This window comes from Barbatula barbatula (assembly GCF_947034865.1).
Source record: "Barbatula barbatula genome assembly, chromosome: 14".
Classification (NCBI taxonomy): domain Eukaryota; kingdom Metazoa; phylum Chordata; class Actinopteri; order Cypriniformes; family Nemacheilidae; genus Barbatula; species Barbatula barbatula.
In genome coordinates, this window is record NC_136777.1 from 141,418 (window position 1) to 159,978 (window position 18,561).

The following is an 18,561-nucleotide window of genomic DNA, read 5'->3' on the forward strand; positions in this document are numbered from 1 at the left end:
CACTATATCATTGTTTGAATAAATATAACTTTATTTCTAATCTATCACAAATTATTTATTTGCGTTGAAATATTCTATTCTATTTAATAAAAGTCTTTGTAAACTTTCACAACACTTTTATAATATATTATAAAACCTACTTTATCGCTCATTACCCAAAGCAGCATAATTCATCTTATTCAAACCTTCCTCATCAAATGCAGCAGAAAATAGTTTTCTTTCTTATTTGAATTTAAACAGAATAAAATGTAATTATTACAGCTGATTACACATTACACGTGTACACACAGGATTTGTTAAATCTGCAATACATGTTGCTTAAAGGTTCTGTGTGTAGTTTCAGAGGCCACTATTGGCGATGTAGGAAATTGCAACCTACAGCTCTGCCCCCTCCCCTTAGAGAAGCTACGGTTGCCGTCACAGGACAAAAGGGTTCCGTAAATTATAGCGGCCATTATCGGTGGTGTTGATAATTGCTATGTACGTCTCACAGGCGAACAATAGACCGAAGCTACGGACACAGGACAGAGATGTCGTTGTCTGAGACAGCAGAGAGTAACCGTTGCAAGTTAAGTGACGAGGTTTATTTACAAAAAAAAAACTTTATTCATAATTTACTCTAATCGTTATAGTGAATATTATTGTTACTTGTTTAGCATTGTGTCAGTAATTTATTCGCTTATTTTGCATGCCATTTTCTGGCACGGTAACTTGGTTCGTAACTTACTGCCTATTGAAACCGCGTGCTAATGCTAAAGGCGTGTAATCTAACCGCGAAAGTCTTAGCAGACGTTTTTCTCATCATCACAGAGTCAATCAGTGGACTTAACGCAGGTAGTAAGAGGGAGAGGTAGGGGTGTTGGAGAGTCAGGCAGGGTGAGGAGAGGCAGAGGCGCTAACTTCACCCGGGAGGACCGCACAAGAGAGGATGTGGAAAGAGTGGAAGCCCTCCAACAGGATGTTTATTCAGGTTTTCTGCCATTTTTTGTCTCGACTTCGTCTTGCTGCATCGTATTTTCTCTTTTTTGACGACACAGATTGACACTCTGTCGTCTCTTGTGCAGAGTATGTGTGGTCCGCCATAAGCGCAAATTTTACTTCTTACTGCAACAAAGAACCATTTATATTTCTAATAAAAACACGACAAGTAAATTTTGTTGTTGTTCTTCCTCTTCTTCTGCTAATCCTTCTATGCAGTGGCTTTGCAAGCTTCCTCCAAAAAACAGCCGAAGAAGAAGACCATAGTCGGGTGCATCCTTCGTTTTACGTAACACGCTCAGTTTGTCCGTGTAGTGTTACTATAGAAACATGGTTGTGCAATTTTATAAATTGCATGTAAGGGTGTGCCTGCGGTGTATATACATAAAATGGCTCATTGTAAGGTAATATAAACATTTCGGTTCATTTTGTAAGGTATTTCTTCACCACTCACAACATAGTTTTGTATTATATATTACATTTAGGCAAATGAATCCTTAAAAATTCTACACACTGTACCTTTAATGAATTGTATATATTGTATTCGCAGATTCATAACCACAGTCTGCAAAGAGATACAAATAAACAAGTCAGCTGACACAATAACTGGTATGGCCATTTAAAAATATATATTAATCTATATAGTCTCTCTATACATCTGACACATGCTTTATTATAACCTATAGAGGAGCAGTACGTGTAATTCATGTGGAAAACATTGCAAATATGTTTAGTCGTTTAAGAATTAATTGTGTAATAGACATGTCAGATAAAACAGATGATCATCATTCTCAATAGGTCTCATTACATGTGCACGTGTAAATACTGCTGTTATTCCAAGAAATGCCAGGAGGAAGCATTTACATTCAGCTGCTCCCATCTGAAATACATCTATATTATTCAATCCAGGATTAGTCATCTGTCAGTGTGTTGGGTATTGGTGTTTGAATTGCTTATAAACTTCACAGCCCTCTGCAGGCGTCTACAATTGCTCACTTTCTGACTGAAAAGCAGAGAACATGACCGGACCGCTGTCACAGGTAGGAAAAGCAGATTTTATATCCAGACCCTGATGGCTCAGAGATGTGTAACGGCTTCCGCTCGGCGGTGTTTTCCTCATGGGCGGATGGACCTGCTGATGCCACTGAGCTATAGAAAAGAAAAACATTCAGCTTCTCCATTTAGTGTTTGTGGTGAAATCACGCCCGAAGAAACAAATGCCTCACCGTAGATGTCTAGTCTTGCTGTGCATGATGTAATGCCGGCTTCGTTTTTGGCAGACACGGTGTACCAGCCAGCGTCCTCTTTTCTGGTCGGTTGAATCAGAAGACAAATATATCCTGTGGTGTCCTGGTGCATGCTGGGATATCAGAGAGAAACAGATGGAGACGGTTGATTCTTAAGGTCAGATTCAGTCTCTCCTCTCTTCTTGGATTAGGTTCAGACGGTTATGACCTCACCTCAGTCTCTCTTTCGAGTGAGAGATGGTGTCGTTATCTTTTTTCCAATAAATGATCGGCTGTGGCATTCCCATCACTCGGCACTCCAAACGCAGCGGCGCTCCCTCTGCCACGCCCGTGTTCTGCAGCTTCTCCACAAACTTCGGCGCTTGTTTCATCTCTTTCTCTGTATGAGAGGAGAAACAGGTTTGAGTGTTTGAGGAGGTACGTCTGTCATGATGACGATGTCAGTCGGAAGCGGATCTCACCCACGACTCTCAGCTCCAGACAGAAAGAACTCTGGCCCGCTTTATTTGCGGCGATGCAGGTGTACGTCCCGTCATCGGCTTGAGTCAGAGGATCAATAAGCAGAGAATGAACGCCGTTCTCTCTCACCAGCATCCGATGGCTGATGTCAGGATATATGGGCTTTCCATTGAGAAGCCACATGATCTCCGGATGAGGTAATCCACTCACCTGAGCAGCAGAAGAAAAGACTGAAACATTATGTGTTCGTGTCTTCATGCCGTATTTGTCAGACTCATTCATACCTTGCAGTCTAATCGACAGACACGGCCTTCGTGAGCGAACATGTCTCCAGGTGCCTGTTGAAAGTGAGGCCGGAAGAATCGCTCCTGCACCGGCTCTCCTTCCACCTCCTGGACACGCGCTCGAACTCTACGTGACATAAATGAAAGACGAGAGGTCTTCAGTTGCACAACACGCAGCAGCACGCTTTGAAAGGATTATCACATAAAACTTATTGCATGTAAGTAACATAAAGATTCTGTTCTTATTTTATAGAACAGCGTGTGACCAGAATCCAGTAAGATTTCAAGACCGGAGATAATAAAAGTCTTCTGCGTAAATGTGTGATCATTGTGAGGTCACCTCTGAGAGTGAACCACGGGCCGGTTTGACACGGGACCCGTCTGAACAATCAAGTGTCCGGAACAGCTTATCCTACCCTGATCATTTAAAGAGAGACACACATTAGTCATACGCCATCAAGGTTTGGCTGGACAATGACAGAAGAGTTCAGTAAAGTCAGTGACCTGTGGATTCGCTGCCATGACGGTATAATTTCCATCATCATCACTGCTAGCGCCTTCTATGTGTAAAGAACACGTCCCATCACCTTCTCTGATCTTCTGATAGTGTTCGTTCTTCTTCAAAATCTGCCTTCCATCCTTAAACCAGTAGACCTGTGAGAAAACGCCAAATAAAAGTGTTGAATTTGAGAAGTGAGCTGATCCTGTTTCTGCGCTTGTGATGTGATGAAATGTGCGTTCACCTTTGGTACTGGAATGCCAACAACTTTACAGGTAAATGTGACGGGAGCTCCCTCCACAGCCCGGAAGTGTTTGAGTTTCTTGTCAAAGATGGGTGCGATACATCTTCCAGAAGGAATTTCATCGTGTTGAACGTCGTCGTCTGATTCCTCCACTGGCGTTCTCTCCAATCGAAACTCAATCTCACTCAAAAGTCTCTGCTCAAAGTTTGACATCTTGTATTCCTATGAAAAAAACCCACATCATTTATACTTTCATTCTGTAAATAAAAACAGCTCTTCATGTCCTGCACGGTCTGTTGACTCGCTACTGTAACTTCATTTTAAAGCATTATAAAGAAATACACAACAAAAGTCCAAACAAATCACTGGAATGAATAAAAAGCGCTGGCTTACACGAGCACACAACGGTGATCACTGTGTCGACATATTGATATGTCTCTGTGCATGAGTGTGCACGTGATGTGAGATCGAACCAATGATGGTTGTGTTTTTCACATTGGAGTCACAGGAACACACACATGCAGAAAAGCTTCAGAGAATGAAACTGTGTCCTGTAACTTCATCTGAGTTCTGAATGAATGCAGTCACATCTATTTATACAACACAACCCTGCTTCACTGACTCACATCTCATTAAACACTATTCCTTCATTTTAAGATATCTGAGGTCCTGTGGACAAAATGGTGGAAAAATGCGTGTTGTTTCAAGCCATGGTTTGGTAACATTATGACAAAACCACTATCAACCCAAACAAAACCAACATTTTGTAGTATCTCATTTATCTTGTCATGTCTATTAAGTAGTTACAGTACTACAATGACACCGTATTAGATTAATACAGAGATGGTTTTACACGAGGACACTAATGGAAGTCAATGATGTTAAAAATGTAAACACAATAATGTACTCATTATCGTCCATGCAACTTAATGAATGACAAAGATTTGATTAATATTAGCTCATCAGCATGTCAACAGTGTTCTGTTGTTGTCTTCTGAAACTAAGGTTGAATTAAAAGTGATCCTGGTACCTCATGATAGTTAATGACAGTCGCAGAGGGAACGTTTGATCCGAGCGGCCAGCTCACCTTCTATGGAGGAGAAGGACGAGGATGTAAACACAAACATCAGTCACACATCATGACAAATGTGTGTGTTACTCTGACAACAACACAGTTCCGTGTTAATGTGATGTTTGACATCTGTTAGAACATAAAGAAGATGAATAATGGATATTTACAGAGCAGGAAAGTTAATTCTAACTATAACTCTATCAGTACAACATTTAACACAACCAGAGGTATATTAACATGAAACAGGACATGATTGTGTAGAGCGAGACCACATTACCATTGAACCTAAAGTGATTTCTATATGACGTATGGTTAAAGGCCAGGAGTCCAATAGAAGACATTTATATTTTGTATATACACAAAATATTTGAAACTTTGCACATGTTCAAACATAAAGGGACAGTTCTCCCAAATTTTTTTTATAAATGCCTTTGTTCTAATTAACGCAGAGAAAGATATTTGGAGGAATGCTTGCAACCAAACAGATCTTGGACCCCATTGACTCCCATAGTAGGAAAAATACTTTATCTTGTTTTTTGTTCTGTCCATTTCTGTTAAACACAAAGGAAAATATTTTCTGGGGGCACTTTTGACAATGGGGTCCAAGGTCTGTTTGGTTAAGCATTCTTCCAAAGATGTTTCTCTGTGTTCATCATAACATTTATTTGGAACTTGAGAGTAAATGTTATTTTTGGGAGAACTATCCCTTCAAAACATAATGAGTTTGACAGCAATATGCTAATAAGCCTTTAAAATCGGTCTTATTCTAAAAACCCTAGAAAAAATTGTGTTTGTGCTTAAACAAAAATGAGAATAAAACCGTAATCCTTAACCAGCATCTTCAGCACTTCCAACTCGGCCTCTCTTCTTATAATTAAACTGATAGATGTTTTATGAATGTGTTGGACACACACGCCGACACAGTGATGACCCCCGACTCATTTAAACAATAAAAACTGAATTATGTGTTGTTATAACATCTGTTCAAAATGTACCTGCTGTCCAAAACGTTGTGATTCATTTTTAAACCATAGCTTTTTCTCAATATCTTTCAGCAGTGTTTCCCTGCTGTCTCGAATGTCGTCCTCTGACATGGGCCGGAGACCTCTCTGATTCTTCTTCAGTACACCTTGAGGTCTATACGTGGACCAAAAACAGAACACACAGGGTCATTGGAGGACACCGAAAGAATGTTTTATACAAGTTCATTCCTATAGAATATCTACTCACCCAGGAGGAGCTCTCTTAGGCAGACCCATGGCATTGGTGGGAGGAGATGTTGGTAGCGAGGGTAGGACAGAACTGAGGAAGGCCACAGGATTTTGGATGGGACTGGGGCTGGAGCTGCTTGAGGAGGGTGAAGAAGCTTGTGGCGGTGACTGAGGTCTAAATGCAAAGACTGAGTTCACCAGGGCAGGAGGAACTAGAGGTGGTGAGGAAACATATGCCGGTGGGCTGCTGGGACATTCCAGGATCCTTGTTGGCAACTTTCTCTGGGATGGGGCAAACTGCTTGACGGTTGGCGTCAGCTCCCGTGTTGACTTTGGGAAGATCTGCGCAGCTAATTCATGAAGCATCGGAACCGGGGACTCTGTTGGAGAAGGACTCCTGAGGGAAGACAGGGTCTGGGCAGTAATGAATTCCTTTGGTCTGGTGTAGCTGAAGCTCTGGGTGGAGATGGGAATCATGGCAGGAAGAGGAGGCTGGGTGGTGGAGTTCAGCAATGGAACAGAGACTGGTGCAGGTCCAGGATTACTCAACACTTGAGGGGACGTGACCTTACTCATCTGTGCAACACTTTGAGACTTTGTATTTTGTATTAACGTGCCGGGGCGTGTAACCGGGGTGGTGTTCACCTTAGTTACAATGTTGTTTACCGCTGCTGCCTCAGGTGTTATCGGTGGATGTGTTTTAGCAACGGTCATGACTGTTTCCCTGACGGGAACAGAGTTCATCTGTGGCATAGAGGTCATGTTTATGTGAGATACGTGAGTGGGGGGGCTCACAGGGGACATATTGACCATGGTATTTGGTTGGGTGGTTAAAGCTGTGATAAACTGATTTGATTGAGGCAGAGGGAGGATGGGAGCTGCTGCTGTTAAAGGGCTGAATGGCATCTGGGCAACCGGAGTCACTGATGACATGAGCTGAGGGGCCGGCGGTGGCATCACTGTCGTTTGGGTTATGAGACTAAAGGGAACCACACTCTGTGGAAAACTATTTAACAAAGCAGAAGAGATGAGGTTTGGTTGAGGTGCTTGGGGGGTTTTGAATAAAGTGCGGTCTAATGGACTAAGAAGGGGCAAAGACACAGAAGTGGGTAAAGATGTACTCAACTGGGGTACAGGTGCAGGAGGCGGCGCTAAAGGCTGTTGAACTGGAGCAGAGTTCATGACACAAGGAGTTCTGAGCTGTGAAGACACTGAATTTGAAGAAGACTTAACCGGCATGACAAACGGTTCCTCAAAGCTTGTTCTGTCAGAATGTGGAGACTCTGGACTTGGAGGGATTTTGTCCTGCTGCTGTTCCAGAAGCACCTGGTTGTGAAGAATCTGAAGTTGCACCGGGTCTCTAGTATAAGGCACAAACAAAGATGTTACATATCATATTTTGTTTTACTCATACAATACAGTAAAGTGAGGGTACTCACAACTTTGGTTTAGCCAACACTGGCGGTGGTGCTTTGTTGGATTTCTCTTCGTCCTCTTCATCTTCTGGAAGTTTAAAGGTCACCCGGAGACCCACTCGAGAACTGGAGCGTGACTCATTGTGATTGACTAACACCCCTTCAGATCTAGTTTTTAGGCAGGAGGGTGGACTTTCTTCTTTTCTTCCATTGGGGGTCACGTCTGTGGAAGACTTAAAACAAGAGTCACCTGAATAAAAGTGTGATGAGAAAGAGTTGAGAGGTTTGTGTTTTGAGTCAGAGTTCATTGGCTCAAATTGAGGAACGCTGAGCGGGTCTAAATGAGGTAAACTCGATCTGAAGGTATCCGAGTGGAGCTGTCCAATACTGAGCGGGCTTAGGTTGGGCAGGCTATTGGTGAGGTCATGCCGAAGTGCGCCGGAGTTTAGCGAGTCTGGTGTACACGTTGCATCGTTCTGCGTGTCTGTTGAGCCTGAGTTACAATGGTTAAGAGAAACCACACCCGAGTGAAGTTTGTTGTTTAGCAGAGGAACGTCTGCTTCACACTTCAAAGATGATGTAGCTGGAACCTTCTGATGACATGATTCCATCATTAGGCTTGTTGCTTTGGAGCTCTTATTATTGCATCCTAATGATACACGCAAAAGAAAATTCATCCAACATGATCTACAGAAGATGATGTACTGTATTTTAATCCCACCCATAAACTGAAAATACCTTTCACCCTCAGCGCTGCGATACTAGAGACTGTGCCGTATTTATTACTGGCTGTGCAAGTAAATGTTCCAGAATCCTCCGGAAAGACCTCTGCGATGACCAGCGTGCATATCTCCTCTAGAGGAGATGGTGCTGGTTAGAGTCATGAAATGTTTCACATAAAAAAACACAGCAGTATTGAACTAAACCTACCAGTTTCAGCCATGGACCTGGGTTCTGGAAGGAAAAAGGGGACGCAGCAGGTTTATGGATTGTCTTAAAAGCAATTTTAGTACATAGAATTCATATTCATGCATGAATTGGTGGAGGCTGAAACACTCTCTGTTGTTACAGTGAGACTTTCAACAATGTAAAAGTGAGACATACTCTTCTGAAGGATTCTGAAGTCCGGAGAATCATCGATCAGGGTTCCCTCTCTGTACCAGTGCACTTTAGGGGAGGGAACACCGTTCACTCGGCACTCCAGCACCACCAGCTGACCCTCTTGTGCCAGAACGTCATCCTGAAGATTCTGCATCACACGACAAGCATGTATTATAGCCTTCAGGTATAAATACAATGGAACAACACAAGACTTATTCTGCATAACTGGCTGTTTGTCAGGGCATGTGTTCAGTCACTGGTTATGTGTGAGTTTGGCTGGATGTTCTGACTGAGCCCACATCTGATCCATGACATTCTGCCTACTGGATATATTGAGCCCTTTCCTCTTTCGGTGTGAATCTATGCAGATATTTTGCAGGTGTGCTTTTTCTACCTTTGTAAAAACAGGAGCTGCCATCATGGGTCTTACGTCGAAGCTTTGAAGAAAACCACTGCTGCCATTTAGGTTCTGAAGAGAAACACACACAAACTGTGAAAGAGCATGTACTGTATGTGACGAGAATGCAGGATTTAACTGACCTCGGTGTTGCTCTGTTGAGATGTTGACAGTATGTCTGATGTATCTGGAGGTGATGCTGGAGATTCAGTTGAAGTGGGCTCTATCACTGTCTGTGGCACTTCTAATGTGTCTTGCTCAGCTATTTGAGGGCTGATAAGCTCACAAGTCAGATGTTCCGTATCTTCCGGGTCAAAGGTCATCTGGGTGTGAGATGCTGAACCTGCTGGCTGTTCAAGGCTGGAGATTGTCACAGTTGGTGTCGAGTCTTGATCAGACGTGTCGGCTGTTACTGAGATTACATCGGTCTGGGGCAGAGGAGACCTTTCATGAAGCCTAAAACATCAATGTGGGTGATATGATGAGATGATGCACCAATGACAGAACATTGAGAGAGAAGCTAACGCTAATAACAGCTTTTATAAAACACATTGATTAGAGTTTTTCAAATGACAATTTAAGTGTTTGCACTCACTGGGCTTGAAGATGTTGTTCTCCTTCAGAATCTGATGATGATGCCCCTTAAAAAAATAGAAACAAACTATTGTTAGATGTTTTTTTCCCTCACGGTTAGTTGCTCTCATTCTTTTAGAGATGTTTGTCCTCACCCTCAATGTAGATTTCTGCCGAAGTCGAGTCTGTCCCGCAGATGTTGGAGGCGAAGCAGGAATATCTTCCCGTGTCTTCTTCAAAAGCTTCAGCGATGATCAGAGAGTGTCGATCTCCAATACTGATGATCTGAATATCAGGACTGTTTTCCAGCTCTTTACCCTCACAAAACCACCTGAAATACACCAGAAAGCCACAACCAGAACTTAAACAGAGATCGACAAGAGCAGATGGAAAACTTCACTTAACCCGCAAACATTTCATGACAAAAAGTGGACACAACTTCTGTTTAAATATCAGAAAATCATCACACAACAAATGTGAATAAATGTGATGCTTAGATTCATGAGAGTATTAAAAACTACTGCCACATCAATATCTCACTGTATTCAACATGACAGAAACAATTTACATTTACATCTCTTTATAAATCAATTGATCACCAAACATCATTACCAAAACATACACAGTTCTCCAGAATGAAGAAACAATAGAAATGTTCAATGCCCAACAGAAAAAAAGTACTGTTATGCTAAAATATCAATGTCTGATCGCAAGACAAATGATTCACACTAAAAACACAAATCATCCAAATATGACAACAATGGCATTTATCAGAGAATACATCCACACAACTTTACATGTCATCTCTCACCTTCTGTGATAGTATGAGATCAGGCTTGAAGAATAAAATATATCTTGTCTTTAAAGCAACAGATCCATCCGTATGCTATGACATGAGTGTTCATTCATTTCTAATGAGTAAGACTCAACTTTAGAAGTCTGAGCCGTGTGTGTGTGTGAGAGAGACATCCAGCACCTGTTTCTTCATTTAACTCACACAAACTCAAAGAAGCCATTCATTCATACACAACAACACGCATTTACCATCTTCACACCACAATAACCGTATCAATTTTAAGCATGATATCTGTAGTAAAACTGTAGTATATGTACAACATTTACACGTACTCATTTAATGAATAGATAATAAATGATAGAGTCGATCTGACAAATGAAATTCAATAGAGCAACAACATTCAGCGTCTCACGACGACATCATATAACATGAAAAAATATATTTCAGAATTTCCTGCCAATCAGTTAGGCCGAACGATGACATGTGACCTAAAGGTCTGATCTTCTGCTGAAGAACATCACCATAGATCTTCAGGTTTATTTGTCACTGTCATCAAAGCCTAAGAGTCTTCAAAGACAAACAGAAATACATTTCTCACACATTTTCCCTTCAAAATGGTTGTGTTTTTCATATTATCAGATAAGATCCCAGTTTCTCTGTGTGTGTGTGTGTGTGTGTGTGTTGATGGAGAAATGATTCAATGATTATGACATCACAGTCAGCTGACGGCACACAACACAAGGCTGAACGCAGCTGTCACGACAGGTCAAACCCTTGCTGAAAAAAGCCTCTGTTTCCTTGACCTGTCAGTGTGGGAAGTTTGCTTTGACTTGTGTTACGCTGCTTCCATTTCAATCCACATCACATTTCATACACAACTGGAACTGTGGTTACAGAAACTGTTCTTATGGCTTCATGATTCACCCTTCAGTTTTATGTGCTTTATGTTGGACTCAATCTGTCTGTTAACTCTTCCAGCACATATTACAGAAGAACGGCGCTCTTCAAAAGAAACGTCATTTGACAATAGTTTTAATTTCCCAATAAATGATTCAGTCAAAGATTCTTAAAGAAACGTTTCATTCTTTCTTGTTAATAATCTAAATCTAAAGATCTTTATCATTAGAAAGATGGTAAAGGTTCTAGATTCAAGAAAGAATATTTTACAAACCTACGACTTTACAAAGGTTAGTCAAAGTCTACAGAGAATCAGCAGAACATATTCTTCTGTCCTCCAGATGAATTCAGACACACTTGAGTTCTATATGATCCACATAATATCAGGTGGTGTTTACTCGTGGACTCACTGAAGAAGACTTGAGATGTTCATTTAAATACTTGCATTCTCACAGCATCACATTTCTAATGTGGTAAAATTAGAATGGCTGAGGTCAGACTCCATGCTCAACTTTCATCTTTGTGCTGAAAACATGATGAACTAGATTTTAATTTGCTGTCAAACACGAATGCGAGTGGTGTTTTCTTACTGGCTCCGGGGGCCCACATCTCTATAAAAACTTCATTCTACATTTATCTCGGGTTCCCTTTCAATGTCAAATCTGTGAATATTTCAGAAGTCTCTCTCTCTCTCTCTCTCTCTCTCTCTCTCTATATATATATATATAAATATAAAACACATGATTCAACTCATCAGCTTGTTAGTGTGTTAACTGGAGAAACTAAATAACATTCAGAAACTGGAGACTGAGAAACACTGGCTTTTTTCAGAATTCAGAAAATGAGAATTCTGTCATCATATATTCACTCCCATGTCATGTCAAACCTGTGTGAGTCTCTTTCTTCTTCAGAACACAACAAAAGATATTTCGAAGAATGTTGATCATCAAAAACTGAACACTGACTGAACTCCATCATATGAAAACAAAACCAGACATTTCTCAACATATCTTCTGTTGTGTTCCACCGAAGAACGACTCACACATGAGGCGGGTGAAATAAATGATGAGAGGTATCTGACCTGTCAACAGTGAATGTGTGAGTATTGTGTCAGATGTGTGAAGTGGGATTGTAATGAAGAAGATGTGAAACTGACCTCACTTCAGGTGCGGGCAGTCCTCTCACTAGACAGTCCAGCTGGACTTTACTGCCCTCTGGAACCTCTCTACTTTTGAGTTTCTGAATAAACTGTGGAGGTTCACACACGGTAGGTTCCTCTGTTCTCTCCGGCTCCATCAAAGCTGGCTTCTCACTTTCACACGGAGACTCCTGTGGCTCCACCTCCATCATACAAGCTTCCTCCACGACTCCATCCATCGGTTTGTCAAACTCCATCGGTTGTTCGTCGTGACAGAGAACTGCTCTTTCTCTCTCTTCAGCATGAGGGTACGAGAATGAAGAGACGTCGAGCTGGGCTTTGTTCTGTTGTCGACTGCGATGGCCTTTACAAGAGCGAGGCCGAATTCGTTTGGAACTGTTGGCTTTGAAGAGAGAAGAAAGCTCCTCTATGAAATCAGCCGCCTTGTTGAGGAACTCTTTCTTAGATTGAGGCTCTAAACCATACGGAGCGTTTCTCGAGGGTCTTTTGAAGTCTGGAGGAGGTTCCCTGGACGTTCTGACGTTCCTCACCGCGTCGTCTCGGACGGATGGCTGGGCCGGGGTCTCGATGGCCAGTTTGTCAGAAGGAATGCTGGATTGACGTCCGTCAGATTTGTGCTGGCGTTCGTGCGGCTCATGGCTGATGGCTTTGCAGGCCAAATCGACGCTCTTATCCAACTCCTCCTGACTCAAGAAAGCAGACAGATCCGGGAACGGAGCATCCAGTCTTCCAGCAGAATTGTGGGTTTTCTCTTTCAGAGATCCATACACCAGACGTCGAGGGGAATCTAAGCAGCTGGATTCAGCGTGTCGATGATGATCTCTGGCTTCAGACAGGTAAGTCTCTCTCAGGAGCTGCGATAGAGATGTGGGCTGATCCACCGTCTGATCCTGCATGACTCTAGACAAATAATAAACAACATTACTGTGAAATACATACAGTTACATAACAGTGTGAAGTTTAGCACCTTGCACAGAATGTACATGTATAATGTCTTGTTTTATTACACGGCTCGTTGGAATGCTTGATTCTGAATGGCAAAGACTTGCATATACGGGTTCAGAATGACTCGAGGGCGAGTAAGTGAGGACCGATCCTTTAAGGGTTTGCATAAAACAACTCTTTTCTGTTCTCTAAAGCCACACAGATTCAGATCTGAGAAAAGAAGTCAGAATGTGCTCCAGAGCTCATCACAGCATCGATCAAAATCAAATACATTTGACCTCTATAGAAGAATAAAGATAAACTCCTGTTGACATCAGTTTCACGTAACTTCAACATGACTTTAATAAACATACAGAAATCACATCTTCTTTAATATTCAGACATGTCAAAACACGTTTGTTATAGAGCCGCTTAAAACATGTGAATAAAGGGATAGTTCACCCAAAAATGAAAGTTTTGTCATTGTTTACTCACCTTCAGATTGTTCCAAACCTATTAAACTTGCAAACCTTGACTCCCAATTAAAATAAATCAGCATTTTATTTCTATCTGTGAAGGTTTGATGAGGGCGTCCCTGATGTTACTGAATCTAGAAACATAATCTGCCTGCAGATGCTTCTGACACTCAAACAACACAGACTGGGATTCTCTCTCTCTCTCTCTCTCTCTCTCTCTCTCTCTCTCAGCTGCTGCGTTCATTAATCTCCAGAACCCCCCCCCCCCACCCCAGCAGAGATAATAATAGTAAGAGCTCACTTGACATGATACAAACATATCGTTATATATCATAACTTCTGCAAGTTCAGAACCAAAGACTCCTTTATGGGAGTAATTTCCAGAAATACATGTGTGCACAGAATAAAGAAACTGTGATGACATTCCAGTCGAAAATAGAAACAGACACACAAGTGATGATGTTAAAGTGAAGCCATAAAATATTAAAGTCACGCTCACAGATCACAAGATGATTTACCTTCAGTGTGACGTCCACAATCTACTGCGCAGAACTTCACCGTCCAGTTTACAGACGTCAGAATCTGTCCTGTGCCGAGTTAACCTTGAGTTCCTGCCGGCCGAGGTGTCAGCAGCACAAGAAATAACATTTGCTGGCAGCTCATTTGGAGGGAGGCGTGTGTGTGAGAAAACTGTCAGAGGAACGGCTGATAGAACACCAGCACTCGTGCATTATGGGAGATTTCATAGTTTGTTTTTAAAATAACTCAGGTAAGCAACACAAGACAGAATTTTTGAAAAAAACTCAGTTTATTAAACTCCACGTTTAAAGGTTAATTCAAACTCATCCACGTTTGGGTTGGATCAATGTAAATCAGCATTAACATATGAACATGATTTCAGTGTTATATTAAGAACTGAAGATTTACAGTCTGAAAGTGAATCTACACGGTTAGATTTTCAAGATTTAATCCACATCAGTTATTAGCAGCGCTTTATATTACACATCATCACACCAGATCATGTGATGAATTATTTTTTATGGAAAAAACAAGCCAATAGTTACATGATTCATTTACATGCACATATCAAAATAAACTTAAAGATCTGAATGAAATAAAGAAAGGCAAAACCCAAAGGCACGTCATTCTTATGGTGTGTGTGCGTGCGTGTGTGTTAAAACAGCTTAAAACTACACTCGCCATAAAATTTCTAGAATTTCTTAATGATCAATGTCAAAAATAGCTTCATCATCATATTCATCATCATGTACTAATAAAAGATGGAGTGAAGATCTCCTTTCTGTGTGTAAAATGAATCCAGTAAAAGCAGAAAAGAGCTCCAGGTGTGTATGATGTGCTTTGTAAATACTGAGAGGTCCCACTGATCATCACAGCAGCAGTTTTCTAATGCTTTTGGCAATTCTCACAATAATAGATTTCTAGAACTGAAACTATGTGAAGTGTTTTTACAGACTGATGGTCTTTCAGAAGGTTTGATACTTGTGTCACGACTCCTCGCTCGCTCTCTTCCGTGACTGATCGCCTCTGGAAACAGACAACAGATTCAGGAGTGGTCATGTTTGAATTATTGGGTCTGTTTTTTAAACTGGTTTACAGCGGACAGCGTTACCTGCAGAAACCGTTCTGCGACAGCTCCAGCTGAAGCTTTTTGTCTTGAGCAGCATAAAACGGGAGCTGAGATTCAAGAGCGGGAGGATGAATCTGAGGAATGAATCTTGAGAACAGAGCCGGGGCGAGAGGAACCCAATCTGTGGACAAAAACACAGATTCATAGAGAACATTGCAAAACAAATGAAGCAGAATCACTAGAACCCTTCAGAAAATCTCACCCGGCCGGAGGCTGTAGAGACCTTTCACCACACTCGCCATTGTTGATGGTTTGACTTGAAATGGCATGGAATGAGCGTTTTGAAGAAGAGCTGATGAAACATAAAAAAACACTTCACTCAATATATGTGTAAAACAGATTTGCTCTGTGGTGATGAAAGGATTTGTACTGACGTAGTAACGTGTGGACGTGTTTCTCTGCCACATGATCTGAAAAGAGCTTCATGAGATCATCCCTCAGGTCTCTGTTCAGCTTGGTCTCGATGTAGAACTTGTTCTTCAACAAAACACCACAACAACTTTACTACACAACTCATTGAGAGGAATCTGAAGTTTGAAAAAACATTTTTACCATATAGATGAAAACTGGAACGATGCAGTGCAGGGCGGCGATGTACTGAGTCAGAGCAACGTTGAAGTTCTCAATGAAACACTCCGCCGGACTGGCCTTCAAGAAACATCCCAGAATATAACGTGAATGCATATGACATAATAGTGGCGGATTGTTGCGTGATCATTTGTTGAATGCGCTGACCTGCAGCATTGACGAGACTCTTTCCAGATGACACCTGATTTTCCACATCAAGTCATTGTACAGCAGTTCAGAATGCTGCTGACACACACACTTATACACGTGACTGAAAAAACAATGACAGACGTCTGACTTACTTATAACACTCACACACACACACACACACACAGACGTGCAGCAACACAGACCACACGTATACACACATGGCACGCACCTATATATCTGTTCATATGAGATGGAGATGTGCTCCAGTGGACTCTGAGTGAGCAGCTGATCCACGGCTGACTCCAGTTTGGGCCAGTACACCGTCCTGTACTCTTCTGCGCTCATCCCATTCATGACTGACACACAGATTCAACAACATCACAGTTCAATCCACTGAAGGTTTGACATGTCACGTCTGTCATCTACTAAGAGCTCATCTCTCCGTCGGTCGGTTGCTATAGAGCTTGTCAATCGACATCACGCCGTGTTGAATGCTCTGCCATGTTGGGAGGCTGGCTGCTATTGCCATCAAAGGAGAGTTTTGTTTGTTTGATTAATCATACATCTGTGGTTGGTCAGTCTTGCTGTATTAAAAACTACAATACCATTACGTGGAGTCGTTCTGGAAAAGGCACTTCAAATTTCTCCATATATCAAAACAATAATAACAGCGGAGTATGAGCCTCCCAAAATGGCGGAACTGCAACATAAAACACAAGGCTTGACGTCAGCTTCACATTATTTATACGTCACTGAATTTAAACTTATCTTTGTATACTGTACTAGGCTTTAATGGACTAGTTTTGATGCACTTATGTGTTTTGTTGCCTATGTTGTTATAATTGCTTCCAATGTTTCCTCATCTGTAAGTGGCTTTGGATAAAAGCGTCTGATAAATGACTAAATGTAAATGTAAACTGAATTTCATGACACGATGATGATGATGATGATGCAAGACCGTCATCATCTTTAACGTGTACTACAGTAACTGAAGCACGTGCAGCAGCGCGTCAATCATCTATGTCAATCATCTGAGCGATCACGTGACTGTAGTGTCTGATTGCAGCTGAACTCACGGAATCTGGAAGCTGAGCTGAGCAGCAGTGCGTCTGATTCACAAGCGTCACTGCTGCTGGAGTCCGAGTCCGAGTCCACACACACCTGCGCGCGCGCGCACACACACACACACACACACACACACACACACACACACACACACACACACACACACACACACACACCTGTGAGTCGACATACACGCATCATATACAGATATACACACATCCACAGAGATGAACAAACACACACCTGCGCAGGTGAGCACACGGCGCGAGAGTTATGGTTGTGATCATCGAGCGACTCGAAATCTTCTTCCTCCATTTCATCCATTTGACTGGAGTAGCGGAAGAAGTTTACCGTCACATCACATCTGCGGCTCGTGTTTCTCTTCAGTTTGTTTTGTTGTCACTCCGCAGTGAGACGGGACGCCGACTTCCGTAAAATGGCCGACGGGTTTCCAGTTTGAGCTTCCGTATCAAAATAAAAGTCCAACGGAACGTCCGAACACCGTGTTTAATATCACTTGCTTTAAAAAAATACTCAATTTATTACTTTTTGAAATATCCATTAAAATATCGTGAAACCTTTAAAACTAATTTCTGGTGATTTTCCATTTCAATTAGTTCCGACCAGGGGCCGTATTGTATCTTCAATATAGGACACAAGACCGTTATTAGTCTATACAGCACTTCATGTTTTATCCTACACTGCCCCCTGCTGGTTATATTCGTATTGCACTTCCTCTTTGTGATCAAAAGTAATGTGATTGGAGTCAATTTTAAAATGGTTTGTTCAAAAGAAAAAAACGGATTGAGAATTTGATTAGATCACAAAATCCAATCTAGGTTTTGATCCAGATCAAATTTGTCAGTTTGTGTTGGTCAAAGCTTTTCAGTGAGATCAGGAACCTTTGATCTGTTAAACAGGATTATACAGATCCAAGCAGAAGGGTGGATTTCAGGGAACAGAAAATGTAATAAAAACTTAAATGTACACAAACATACAACATTTATATCATGTAATATACACACACGCAGACATATTTATTTTTCTCTTGATAAATTTGCTTTTTAAAATTAAAATTAGGCTTCTTCCTATTAAACCGTTCAGTAGCTGACAGTAAAGAAAAACAGATTTTGGCAGCATAAAATAATCCCATTTTAAATATTTTTAATATTGAGCGCAAAGTCTCTTGGGTGAACACAATGCAATATATATACACACACTCACCTAAAGGATTATTTGGAACACCATACTAATACTGTGTTTGACCCCCTTTCTCCTTCAGAACTGCCTTAATTCTACGTGGCATTGATTTAACAAGGTGCTGAAAGCATTCTTTAGAAATGTTGGCCCATATTGATAGGATGGCATCTTGCAGTTGATGGAGATTTGTGGGATGCAC

The 18,561-nt window shown here is 41.5% G+C and overlaps 2 protein-coding genes across 7 annotated transcripts; both read right to left on the reverse strand.

Moving 5' to 3' along the window:
* Window positions 1-16: 16 nt before the first annotated feature.
* mypn (myopalladin) lies at window positions 17-13,228 on the reverse strand (the record flags this gene model as incomplete). The annotated part of the gene is made up of 19 exons (XM_079473408.1): window positions 17-2,127; window positions 2,205-2,338; window positions 2,439-2,604; window positions 2,687-2,894; window positions 2,969-3,095; window positions 3,309-3,385; window positions 3,473-3,622; window positions 3,712-3,933; window positions 5,779-5,920; window positions 6,014-7,354; window positions 7,434-8,058; window positions 8,148-8,264; window positions 8,340-8,363; window positions 8,514-8,658; window positions 8,905-8,979; window positions 9,051-9,363; window positions 9,503-9,548; window positions 9,636-9,811; window positions 12,330-13,228. The coding sequence occupies 19 exons, from the start codon at window positions 13,226-13,228 to the stop codon at window positions 1,961-1,963; spliced, it is 5,154 nt and encodes a 1,717-aa protein (XP_079329534.1). The 3' UTR covers window positions 17-1,960.
* A 1,290-nt stretch (window positions 13,229-14,518) lies between these two features.
* Window positions 14,519-17,875, reverse strand: cacul1 (CDK2 associated cullin domain 1). Of its 6 annotated transcripts, none has more exons than XM_079472644.1 (9): window positions 17,406-17,875; window positions 17,174-17,258; window positions 16,327-16,453; window positions 16,116-16,218; window positions 15,933-16,028; window positions 15,755-15,857; window positions 15,583-15,672; window positions 15,363-15,501; window positions 14,519-15,277 (listed from the first exon to the last, which is right to left on the reverse strand). In XM_079472644.1, exons 1-9 carry the CDS (start codon window positions 17,484-17,486, stop codon window positions 15,238-15,240), a joined length of 864 nt encoding a protein of 287 aa, XP_079328770.1. In that variant the 5' UTR covers window positions 17,487-17,875; the 3' UTR covers window positions 14,519-15,237. The 6 variants fall into 6 exon arrangements, with proteins under 6 accessions (XP_079328770.1, XP_079328768.1, XP_079328771.1 ...); XM_079472645.1 differs by having other exon boundaries at window positions 14,527-15,277; window positions 16,116-16,149; window positions 17,406-17,618; XM_079472642.1 differs by having other exon boundaries at window positions 14,526-15,277; window positions 17,174-17,588.
* Between the last annotated feature and the right edge of the window lie 686 nt (window positions 17,876-18,561).

What these genes read in the sequence shown, in the direction of transcription:
- cacul1 (XM_079472641.1), bottom strand. Translation starts at nt 17,486, where the DNA reads ATGGATGAAATGGAGGAAGAAGATTTCGAGTCGCTCGATGATCACAAC. An exon ending in GAGTCTCGTCAATGCTGCAG is followed by an intron (nt 16,029 to 16,115) that starts GTCAGCGCATTC and finishes TGTTTCTTGAAG; the next exon opens with GCCAGTCCGGCGGAGTGTTT. An exon ending in TTCCAGTTTTCATCTATATG is followed by an intron (nt 15,858 to 15,932) that starts GTAAAAATGTTT and finishes GTTTTGTTGAAG; the next exon opens with AACAAGTTCTACATCGAGAC.